Genomic DNA, 13,035 nt, shown 5'->3' with positions numbered 1-13,035 from the left:
GGTAAGTGAAGGTCAGTTAAGAAAAATTTCTCTGAGATAAAGTAAGCTAGGCTGACACTGTTAAATTTTTTACAAGAGTGTGTGTGTATGCTTCTCTTTCTTCTCACCTCTACTCCCAGATATTTTAATCCCACCCAATGCTGCCTTCTTCCACTTTCCTTTCTTTGTCGACATCTATTCCTTAGAGTATTTCTTGGCGCCCAGAGACATCACTTAACTTAGTTAAGTGTGTTTAGAGGGGTGGATAATAATAACAACAATAGACAATAGAGTTCTGAGCACTAGTTTCCCAGCACTGTGCTCATCCCTTTATCTGCAGCAGGTCATTTAATTGTCAAAACACCGAATCAGGAGAAACTGATATTGCCCCCATTTTACAGATGAGGAAACTGAGGTTCAGAGAGGCCCTGCTACTTGTAAGAGAGCTGAAAGCAGTGGTAAATGTGGATTTGGGTCAATGACAGTTATGTGTGAAGATTTTATGGATTCTACTGCAATCCCAGGCTCTCCTCTCTTCTCTCTCATCCCAACAAGAGGCTGTGCCTAGGGAATCATGTTATTGGAGTACTCTGGCTTGGAACCTAGCCAGGAATAATACTATTAACATTCTCCCTCCTGTCAGAAGTTCTCCAGAGTCCTGAATGCCTGTGTTTGGTTTGGGCTTTGTTCTCACCTCCCCTCAAGTGCTGTCAATCTTGTGCACCCCACAGTCCAGAAGAGATATTGAGTCAGGTCTGCCTCTGTGTCACAGGGACACAGTGGCAAACACTGTTGAGCAGGTAGAGGTGAAGAACAGCTCCTTTTTCAGCAGTTGTTATATGTGAAAGTACCCTCCTGAATCACTCCAAAATGCATTCTCTGTGAGACCATCCTCACAGCTCTTTCATCCGGGGCCCCGACGCCTGACCCCTCCTCTGTGACTCAGCCACTTTATACGGCAACAAAGAAAGGAGCTGAGGTTCACTGCCAGCTCATGACTGGCCCCAGCGCTGTCAGGGGGTGGAAACACCCATCTGGGCGAGTCACCCAGGCCGTGCTGCAAGGAAAGCTCCTGAGGACTGCAGTACTGATAGCTCCCAGATGCCACTGTGGAAAATGGCCCCGTGTCTACCTTTACCCTCCAGGCCCAGGTTCTCAGGGTCGTTTTACCAAGCCCCTTAATGGCAATCTTCTATAGTTTATTAAAACTTAAATCTCCTATCATCAAGTCAAGCCTTTAAAGCCCTAGTTCCTTTATCTAAGCTCTGTAGTTTTTGGTCATTTAACTTAAACCAGGTTTAAAGTCACCACATGTGACAGTTTCTGAGAGTTGCACTGTTTGAGGGAGAGATTACCTGAAACCTCGTCCAGGTTCGGCATTCCTCACCCCTTCGGGTATGTGTGAGGTGCCTGACTGGCCTTGCACTGTCCAGGTGCTCGGATTTAGAGCTGGGCCACCTGCCAAGTCCAGACTCATCACAGTCACTAGTGCTGTCAGCCTGGTCAGGAGTGGAAAAACACCCTCACAGACGCGCATGCCCAGGAACTCCAGATCATAAATATTGAGCTTAACCTTTTTTCTTTTCACTATTAACTCCAGTGAAAAAAGAGATGGGGAAAAGAAGGAAAACTGGGGATTCTGTTTAAAATGATAGAATCGTGTTAAAATCCCGGCTGCTCTTCCACGCCACTACCTTAGAAATATTCTGTGCACATGTCACGTCCAGCCTTGTATCTCCATATTTAGTGCTTTGGTCAGCCATGATCTATGTGAGACTGCCTTGGTTCATGCAGATTGTGAATAAAACAAGGTTATGCCCTCTTATTTTGTTCTCCCATTTCCTAGAGCATAGCCCACTGTGATGTTTCACCCTGTTCCTCGTAAGCAGTCAAGTGTCAGCATATGCATGATATGCACTTTCCCTCCCATCCCTAGTTTCTCTTCTGTGCTTTGCTATCAGAGCCCTGCTGCAGCGAGAGAATTACCTTGGTTACTGAGCTCCCAGTGCACACGCCTGGTAGCTTTGAGGCCATTGCTGCTCTTCCCAGGAGGGACAGGTTACGCACAAGTGTGGAGACTCAGGGTGTTAGCTTTTCAGAGAGCTGTATCATGTGTGACTCAGGGTTGGGCGGGTCAGGTCTGTGACTTTGCTTGCAGAAATTCCATACAGGAACCTTCTCTACTGTTCTGACATTGTGTTGTGGTTGCTTTGGGCATGCCTGGGTTTTAAGACTTGTCCACACAGCTATAGGAGTCTAATCATAAACCCCACAGAGGAAATTGGCATCTTGGTCATGGTTATGAACAAGTGAGACGCTTTGGATTCCCCGTGCCAGGCACGTGGAGCTGACTTCTGTAGAGTGGCCATCTCCCCTCTGGCAGGGGTCCTGCGGAAAAGTCACAGGCTCTTGGGTTGGACTGTGTTGTGCCTTTGTGTGGTTTGTCTGGGATAGAAACAGATTCTCATAGGTCCTCTTGCTTCCCTCAGGACTTCTGAACTTGCCCTTCCGTTTCCCTTCTGGGCTGGTACGTGTTTCCCTAGACAAGTGGCACTTGGTCCCATTTGAGTGTGAACTGGAGTCGGGAAACATTTAGGATAGGGATAGTGCATCTTTTATGGATCCCCTGATTCCCACTCTCCAGCATAAATAGCTCTTTGTGTGTGTGTGTGTGTGTGTGTGTGTGTGTGTGAACTAAGCTTCTAAAAGCAGTTGACAAATTGCTTTTTTTCTATGCCGAAAAAAGGGACTGCTGTGTTTAAAAAATAAAAAGGAACAAAGTAAAAAGAAACAAATAAACAAACAAAAACACCTTCAGTCTTTTGGATAAACCAGACTGTCCTTAATAGACTGTATAAGGGTCTTTGATGGTTAATATTTTCTGTCCATCACAGAGTGACGTGTAGCCACTGTTCATGTTTCATGGAAAACTGGTTATGCTGAGGAGGACAGAAGACCGTATAGAGCCTACAGGGCATTTTTAGGCTTTGGTTGACAGTCTTCACTTCTTTCAAATAATCATTTGTTTTACCAGTGGTGGCTAAAAGTCAGCAAACCAAAGAATTGATTAAGTACAACCCCAGCCAGGGATTCATAGAGCTACAAAGGCACCAGAATAAAAAAATAAGGGGAGCTCTATAGAGTCTGTTTGCATTCAGTTTTATTGATATGATTTATTTAGTTGTTTTTTTCCCTCTACCTTTCTGAGATATCTTAATGTTATAAAAAAATGGTAAATATTTTTCCTCCACTGGACAACATGGGTTGACGTATTCTGGCCCAGATAATAATTAATGATACTGTTCCTTCTTCCTCTCCTCATCATGACCCCCCTACACATACACACACATTCACACACACCCTTCTTTCTGTCACGTGTGAGTATACCACCATTACATTTGGTCAGTGGAATTTTAAAGGTGGGACCACTAGAGGTGCTAGAGAAATAGCAATAAATGATTCCTTTCATTTTTTTTTTCTAAGAGTAAGTATCTTTTATCTTTAAAATTGGATTGCGTCACAGAATTGTTGCAAAGATAGAGGAACTATTGAAGGAAAAATAATTAGATGATTACCTCCTTTTCTGCACCAAAATTAATTATAGTTGATTAAAGATTTAAGAGATGGTATTAATTATGGATATTAGCTAAAATATATTCTAGACTTTTAATGGCCACGCACTATGGCAAGTGCTTTACTGTACTGCCTTATCTAATCATACCAGCAACCCAGTAAGAGAGCAACTATTATTCCTGTTTTACTAGTGAAGGAGATCTTGCCCAAGATTACATAGCTGATAAGTAGAATTCAGATTTGGATATAAAACTGGAAAAACCAAAAACAAAACTAGAAGAAAATATGGGTGAATAACTATGTAATTTGGGGTAATAATAATCCAGAATGATTTTGGAAGCATAACATACACCATATAGATGAAAATCATAAAGGAAAAGATGAGAGATTTGAATATGAAAGACCAAAAGCTTTTGTATGACAAAGAACAACATAAGACTGAAAGGTAAATGACAGATTGGGGAAAAATATGTACAATATATAATAGACCAAAGGTTAATATCCTTAATATATGATGGATATTTTAAAATTAATACTTAATCAATTACTAAACCAATTGATTTATAAAAATAAACATAGCACCCAAATAGTTTACTGAAGAGTAAATACAAATGGACAATAACCTAAGGAAAGGAAAATTTAAATTTAACAAAACAAAAGGCTTTTTTTTTTTTTTCTGTTAGTCAAAGCCAGGAAGAATGATAATAGCCAGTGTTGTTGAAGGTGTAGAAAAAAGATTCATGCATTGCTAGGAGAGTTAGTGATTTGATTTTTTTTGGAGTTTTGCCTAGTAAAGTCAATAGAAAAGTGTACAAAGATAAATGTGTAAGAATAAATATTGCAGAAAAAAAGAAAAAGGAAATAATCTAAGTATCTATAATAGGTTGTATCAGTTAATAAATTGCATGTTAAGTATACAGTGGAAATTAAGCAGAGCTATTAAAAATGTTAATGTTGATGAATCTTTGTAGAGGTGGGAAAGTATTCATTATTTCTTAAAAGATAATAAATTTCCCTTGAGACATGAAGTCGTAGACAAAATGGATTCCATTCTCTCTAGAATCCAGTCTTGCTTAGATTTGTAAAAATACATGAACTTTACAATATAATTCTTTGTATTTTCCCTTTTATAAATTGTGTTTTGGGATAGCTATTTAAGGATGGAAAGGAGAAAAATTCTTTCCAGAAACACAGTGTAATTGTCTTCTACTTTTTCATATTCCATTTTGTGTTTCCCAGAATGTTTTCCTTTCCTAGTTATAACTAAAACTTTTATTAAATACAGTAAATCTCAATTATATTCTGTCTGTCAAATGTAACCGTAAATATCTAACTAAAAGAAGTTGACTTTTTGGAAAGCATATTTGTACATTTAGTGGAAATCAAAGAGACTGGTTTATTTTTTTCAGTCATATATATTTTGTTTCAATGTCTAGGAGGTAACTGGATGTCAGTAAAAGTGTAATCTGTAATTTTTATCAAAGTTATTCGATTAGTTGTTACATATTATGTTGACACGTCTGTTCACACCCCAGGGCCTTATTTAACAAAGACTATTGTAATCTTGAGGGGCTCATTAGAATTTCAAAAACAGCCATACTTTATCCAAAGTGTAAACCCTACAATTAACTTTTTAAGTTCAACCAACAATATTTTGATGCCTCCGTCATCACTAATGAGGAAAGGGACGCCCAATTAAATACACATTAGTCTAAAAACAGTAGTGTCACCAGAGCAATTCAGTAAATAAGAGTGTGTACTGTGTGCCAGGTACTCTGCTAAGATGCAACAGCTCCTGTTTTCAAAGGAGTTCACAATTCAGTGGTAGAGACAGACATGGGAAAAAAAAAAAAATACTGCAGTGTGTTGAGTTCTGGGAGTTTGTTTTAAAAAAAAAAAAAACATACCACAGAGACCAGAGGTGGGAATAACTGATTCCCAGTGTCATGAAGCCTGAATCACTGATTATGGATGGGCCTCAGTCCATCTGGGAGTCAACACCCACAGGCCCTGCCACTCGCTGGTGGCCCCATCTTGGGCAAATGACTTACTCTTTCAGAGTGCTGCCCTCACCACCACCCCCATCTCCTTATTGATCACAGTCCATATCAAGGCATTGCAAGGATTCAGCAGTATAGAATACGGAAAGTGCACTGCAAACAGGGCAGTTGACAAAAAAATACTTTTTTTCTTCTTAGCAGCATAAATAATAAAAGTATACAAGTTAAATAGGTTAATTCGTATCCTATTTAGTATCTGCAGTAATTTGGAAACAGGCCAAGCTGAAATTCATTCTTGTATTTTTTATATGCTGGAGCATTCTTTGATCATTTTTTGTTTTTAGTGCAATTTTAGTATACACACCCTGGCTGGTGGTGGTGTTGGTTTTTTCACCTGACACATCATAAACCTATTTCACGTAGCTCTATAGCATTCATTCTTGTTTTTTTCAGTTAATGATCTTTGGTTTTAAAAGATGATTCCTACTAAGGAAAAAGAAGACTTGTGATTTGCCCTTGCAAAAACATTGAGAAAATAATTCCTCATAATTCCAGCCTACTCAGCATCAGAAGCAGAAACCAGAAAGTAATCCATTTCACTACCTGATAAAAGAACAGATACAAATCCTTGATTGGTTAATGACTTCAGGCTCTGTGAAGCCAGGGTGAAAAGCTCTTTGACCACAGTGCTTCTCTGCAGTTGAGTCCTTTCATCAACTCAAGCTCTTGCTTTTTTCCAAGTTACTAAATATGAATCAAAATCATGAATTACAGTCAGGATGTTGGACCTAGCCAAGTCTTAAAGCATCTTGTCCCCATCCTCACCCTACTCCCTTTATGGGGGCTGGTTAACCAGTGTGGAAGATCAAACGAGATTGCTCCATTTATCTGTTTGTGCCAAGAAAGTGGTGTTTTTTCAATGCCTTTGATGGCACTTGGGTCCTGGCTGAGGACCACCATCAATTCTCACAAGCCTGAGCACAGGCTGTGTTTAATTCCCCATCTTCTGCACTACAGGGCTTAGGTCCAGATTTAAGCCTGTGTTTTGGCATAGGCCTTGGGAATACACGTGGAATAAGGAAGGTCCTTTGAGAAAACACGTGAGAAAAGAATATCGATGTGTATCAAAGATCAGCAACAGGATGGGTCAGATATTTTCTTAGCACAAGACTCTATCATACTTAACTATAACATAAAAGCATCTTTTTATTGGACTATAGTTGATTTACAATGTTGTATTAGTTTCAGGTGTACAGCAAAGTGATTCCATTATACATATACATATATCTATTCTTTTTCAGATTCCTTTCCCATATAGGTTACTACAGAGTATTGAGTAGAGTTCCCTGTGCTATACAACAGGTTCTATTAGTTATCTATTTTATATATTGTAGTGTGTATATGTCAGTTCCAATCTCCCTATTTATCCCTCACCCCCCCTTTATCCCCTGGTAACCATAAGTTCGTTTTCTACATCTGTGACTCTGCTTCTGTTTTGTAAATAAGTTCATTTATACCCCCTTTTTTAGATTCCACATATAAGTGATAATCATGATATTTGTCTTTCTGCATCTGACTTACTTCACTCAGTATGACAATCTCTAGGTCCATCCATGTTGCTGCAAGTGGCATTATTTTGTTCTTTTTTATGGCTGAGTAATATTCCATTGTATATATGAACCACATCTTCTTTATCCATTCTTCTGTTGATAGACACTTAGGTTGCTTCCATGTCCTGGCTATTGTAAATAGTGCTGTAGTGAACATTGTGATGCATCTTTTCGAATTATGGTTTCTCTGGGTATATGCCCAGGAGTGGGATTGCTGGGTCATATGGTAGTTCTGTTTTTAGTTTTTTTGAGGAACCTCCGTACTGTTCTCCACAGTGGCTGTACCAATTTACATTCCCACCACATAAAAGCATTTTTGAAAGTGTGTCTTCAGTGGATAAGAATTTTGACAATACTTTATTATCCTCCGAGTTTATGTGTGTGTGCACATACACACACATCTTTAGGTAGTCTTCACAACAAACCGTATTTTTAGGAAGCCTCTTACAGTTATACCCTTCTAAAAAAATCCACATATTTCACTAACATGTTTTAAATGCCTCTTCGGTAGAAGTCCATAGTTGAGAAATAATGTTATATAAATTTGGTATATTTTCTTCTGATCCAGTTTTTTCTTTTTTTTTTACTTTAACACACATAGATATATTACACATACTATTTGACATAAATTTTTACATTATATGTCAGTCTGAACATGACTTTGTTTTTGAACTCAATCAACAATGTTTCTGAATTGTACATTGTTTACACACATAGATTTGCTTGTTTTTTTAGACATGGTGTGTAATATTCCATCATATAAAATACATTTTACTTATCTACTCCCTTACTAATGGGCATTTAACTTGATTCCAGCTTTCAGTATTATAAATAATGCTGCCATGAACATCCTTTTACAGGGGTCTCTTGTGGGAGTGAGTCTCTAGGGCAGATGCCTCACAGTGGGTCAGAGAGCCTGGGCATATTCCTTTTTCTTGGTGCTGTGAGGTTTTCCTTGGAACGGCTGCATTTGTTTATTCTCCCACCAGCAGCTTATGAAAATACCTATTTCTTCAATCCAGCTATATTTGATACTGTCAAGGTTTTTTCTTTTGCCAACCTAATGATTGGAAATATTTTTTCTTTTAAATTAAATTGATTAATTAATTTATTTTTGGCTGTGTTGGGTCTTCATTGCTGAGCCTGGGCTTTCTTTTCAGTTGCGGTGAGCAGGGGCTACTCTTTGTTGCGGTACACAGGCCTCTCATTGCGGTGGCTTCTCTTGCGGAGCACAGGCTCTAGGTGCACGGGCTTCAGTAGTTGTGGCACATGGACTCAGTAGTTGTGGCTCGTGGGCTCTAGAGTGCGGGCTCAGTAGTTGTGGTACACGGGCTTAGTTGCTCTGCGGCATGTGGGATCTTCCCGGACCAGGGCTCGAACCCTTGTCTCCTGCATTGGCAGGCGGATTCTTAACCACTGCGCCACCAGGGAAGCCCGGAAATATTATTATTTGTTTCATGTTTACACTTTTAAGAGTCCCATTCTGCAACCATGATATGTCATAATATAACAAGAGACTGCTAAAATCAGATGCATCAAAGAAAAACATATACCCAAAAGCTTATGTTCTATTGCTTTATTTCCAAACGTAAAAGGAATTGTCATTTGGATAAAAAGATTAAACTGGGGCTTCCCTGGTGGCGCAGTGGTTGGGGGTCCGCCTGCCGATGCAGGGGACATGAGTTCGTGTCCCGGTCCGGGAAGATCCCACATGCCGCGGAGCGGCTGGGCCCGTGAGCCATGGCCGCTGAGCCTACGCGTCCGGAGCCTGTGCTCCGCAACGGGAGAGGCCACAGCAGTGAGAGGCCCGCATACCGAAAAAAAAAAAAAAATTAAACTGACTCATTCTTGGACAAACATTTATTAAGCATTTTGTACTAGGCACTAGGCTTACAAAGGTAAACAGATTATAGTCTGACATCAGTCAGGGGCTTCTCATTCCAGTAGAGGAAAGAGGTACTTAAAGCAGTAGTTTCTGCACAGAGGAAGGAGAAAATCACTTTAATTGTCTTAATGGTGGGGACTGAATGTTAGAAAGGCACCAATTTCAAAGGGTAGTAAATGCCTCGTTAAGTGTTTAAAAAGATTTTCACACCTTAATCTTTAGCTGGGCACTACTGTAGTATAGATGGTACATGACAGAACTCCCCCAAGAGCCACAGTGAGCTGTAGACAGGCTCACAGACGGGAACCTGTCCCCAAATCCCCGCTGGGAACACAGGTGAGAGGTGCCTGTGCTCAGCACATCCCCTCCACCAGCGGTGAACAGTTGCTCAGCATCTGGCACGGACTTAGCACCGTGCTAGGGGCAGAAGTGCACACACATACCAAGATGTGGATGATGAGGTTCCTGCTCATCGGAAGCTCAGAATCCAGATGGGGAGATAAGACAATTTGTGTTGAATGACACTTTCATACTAACTCAGGAAAAGAGACTAAACCAAATTCAAATGATGCTTCCATATGGCCCACAGACAATGGACAGGAAACTTGAATGCCTAGAGAAATGTCTTAGAGGGAAACAGTCGGTAGAATCATAAACGGATCCAGGTACTGAGCTATAGTGTAGAAGAGTAGATAAGCAAAATTGTATACAATAAGTTCTTTAATCCACAGCCCTACACATAGTAGATATGCAATACACTTAACATCTTTTTGGATTGAGAGAATGTGTTAATGACTGGGGCTCGGTTATTACTACAAATATGTCAAGAAAAATCAGTCTTTTTAGTTTTTTTGTTTGTTTTGTTTTTTAGGTCAAGAAGTGGTTTTCAAGTGCCTTGGGGAAGGAATTCTTGAGAAAGCCTTTCAGGGGTATAATGCTTGCATTTTTGCATATGGACAGACAGGTAAGTAGCCACTTACAGTCAGTGATATTAAATGTGCATTTCTTAAAACATAGATATAGAAAACACTTTGGGAAACCATAGAAAAACGCTTCTGACTTCACGGGTTTGGCTGAATTAGATGATCAAAAGTAATCTTCATTTTGAAGGTTTGACAGTTGTGGTAACTGAGTAATTTTAGTGTTAATGAGCAAAGCTAGTTTTAAACTATTAAGTGTCATTTTCCTAAATTATAGTTTTAACCTGTATTTGAACTAAGAAAATAATTACCAGTTTCTCAGTATAAATGTTATAGTGAAAAACTGTAGAAAAACTCTTAGTATCGCCCTCTTAGTATCATCTAGAGGACTTCACCAGGATATTAAACAAAAACAGGCTAGTGGCTCAGCCATTAGCCCTCTGAGTCACCATCATTTCAATTATAAAGTTGGAATAAATCAATAAATCATAACAATACTGCCTATTGTCACATCACAGGACAATTAGGGGAATATATATCAAAGCACTTTCACAAATGTGAAATATTGATATTTTGTGGGTAAAATACTGTTAATGTTACTTGATGGTGATATTTGATATTTACCATGTGTACTTTTAAAGATTACATATTTGTAGTGCTTACATTTGTACGTATCCATCTGTAAGAGAGGTGCCCTCTGGGTCTCACAGTGAAAGTCAAACTGGAGGCCGTGAGTATAATAGAAAGAATAGTAGCCTTGGTGTCCAAGGGGCTGGCCATTGGGGGCCAAATTGTCCGCTTCTGCTGTGTGACCTTGGCTGCCGTGTATGAAACACTTGTGTAGTTGAAGCATTACAATTTGCTTCCTCTTCCGTCCTCCTTTCTTTCTGCTTGCCCTTCTCCAGGCTCAGGAAAATCCTTCTCCATGATGGGCAATGCTGAGCAGCGGGGCCTCATTCCAAGGCTCTGCTGTGCTTTATTTCAAAGGATCTCTCTGGAGCAAAATGAGTCACAGACCTTTAAAGTTGAAGTATCCTATATGGAAATTTATAATGAGAAAGTTCGGGATCTTTTAGACCCCAAAGGGTAAGTTAGTGGTTGAAATTAACCTTGTAGTAGGGGTAATAATTTTAAGTGATCCTGAAGTTAAAGTTGCAGGTGAGCATATGTATTTGTGCCCTTGGTTGGTACTCTAGTTTCAGTTCATTTACTGAGAAATCGTCAGCTTCTCAAAGCCTGTTGGCATATCTAGTATTCATAGTTTATCCTATATTCCTGTATAAAGTTGCTTACATATGCCATTTAAAAGGATGTTTTTACTATTTTGTTATTTTTGTCACTATGGTTTATTCATAAAAATTGAGTTTAAAATGACACATTGGTCCTTCCATTTATGTTGGAAAGTAGCACCTCTAAATTGGAGGCAAAGTGGTTGAAGGTTTCAAATGACCCAGCCTAAGCAAGTCATTCTTTTCCAGGGATGTACACTGGAATCACTTGGGAGGCTTTTTAAGGATACACTGGCCTGAGCCCCCGCTCTAGCGCTTATGATTCAGTAGACCCAGGGAGAAACCCAGGCATCTGTATTTTTAAAAAACTAGGTGATAAAAACCAGATGAGTTTGTTTCATAGAGGAAGGAGAGGGCCATTTACCTTTTTATTAATTAAAATTTTTATTGATTTAAAAATAATATATATATAAAAATTTAGAAAGTAGGTAAATGTAAGAAGAAATAAAAATGACCTATAATTCCATCACTCAGAAATAACTGCTGTTAACGCTTTGGTGCATTTTGATCCTGTGTTTCAAATCTATGGGGTGGATGTGTGGTATGCGTGTTTAGGTTCTTCTCTAAATACAATTCAATATCCTGGATTTTTTATATAACATGATGAAAATATTTTTAAATGTTTTTAGCAGCTGTATAATCAAGGGTATAATTAGAGGCATAAGATAAAAATTATGGATGGAAAGGAAGTGACCCAATCATCAGAAATAGTTTTAGTTATTAACTGTTTAATGCATATGAAAGAACGTTTACAATATATGTAAGGTTTAAAGAATAATAAAATCAATGACTGTCCTACTCACCGTTTGGCTTAATAAATGGAACATGACTGATATTTTTGAAGCTACCTGTGTGCTCCTCTTTGATACTGTTTCAACTCCTACCATTCCTACTATTACGAATTTTTTTTTTTTTTTTACTATTACGAGTTTTATATTTCTCATTATCTTCCTCCTCTTTAAGAGTTTACACATAATTTTGCACAATTTTTAACTGTGTGTAAGTGGCGTCATAATACATGTGTCCTTCGGTGACTTGCTACTTTTCCCCTCAGTGATTCATTCGTTCTGATATATGAAGCAATAACTTATTGATTTTTACTGCTCTTTAGTATTCCACTGTATAATTATACCATAATTTATTTATTCTGTCTCCTGTCATTTGTGTGGTTTCCACTTTTTACCACTACTGTGCTGCTCTGAGCATTCTTGTACATTCCTCCTGGTGTACAAATGCAGGAGTTTCTAGGGAATACATCCAGAAGTGGAATTGTGGGTCAGAAGCTACAGCATCTTCCACTTTGGTACTGCAGACCTGTTTTCCGAAACGGTTGTACCAGTTTACACTCCCACCAGCAGTGTACAAGAATCCCAGATGTTAGACACCATCAGAAGCACTTGATATTGTGCTAGATTTATTTTTTCTTGCTCATGAATAGCATTAAAGAATCTCTGGTTGTGCAAACAGACTGAGCCGAGTTCTGAATCCTTGGGCATCAAAGCAGCTCTCTTGAAACTGTGCACTTGGTCTGCCCTTGTTTAGAGTACGGCAGAATTGCTTGTTGTCACATTGCATTCTTCATCCTTAAAATAACGTTAGTAAAACCTACTTTGTGGAATTGTGAGATTAAGATTAAGTGAGATAACTGAGAGGTTCTTAGGGAACAATGTCGAGACTTCGGGAAGTGCTCATTCTTAGTTTCTTTTTTCCACACTTGAGTGATGCCAAGCATTGACTCTTGATTTGAAAAGTGATTGATTAGTATTTGATGAAAAAGGT

The 13,035-nt window shown here is 39.0% G+C and overlaps 1 protein-coding gene across 1 annotated transcript in view; it reads left to right on the top strand.

The window, feature by feature from the left end:
- Positions 1 to 13,035, top strand: part of KIF13A (kinesin family member 13A) — a 217,546-nt gene that overhangs the window by 123,897 nt on the left and 80,614 nt on the right. Inside the window, 2 exon segments of the mRNA XM_089918385.1 lie at positions 9,919 to 10,011; positions 10,873 to 11,053. Coding sequence (XP_089774511.1) covers positions 9,919 to 10,011; positions 10,873 to 11,053 — 274 coding nt within the window.

This window comes from Delphinapterus leucas, chromosome 10 (assembly GCF_059928025.1).
Source record: "Delphinapterus leucas isolate spDelLeu-1000000601 "Yukka" chromosome 10, BTC_Dleu_Yukka2, whole genome shotgun sequence".
NCBI classification, from domain to species: Eukaryota; Metazoa; Chordata; class Mammalia; order Artiodactyla; family Monodontidae; genus Delphinapterus; species Delphinapterus leucas.
Note: the sequence above shows the minus strand (reverse complement) of the source record. Positions and strands in the feature narration are given on the sequence as shown.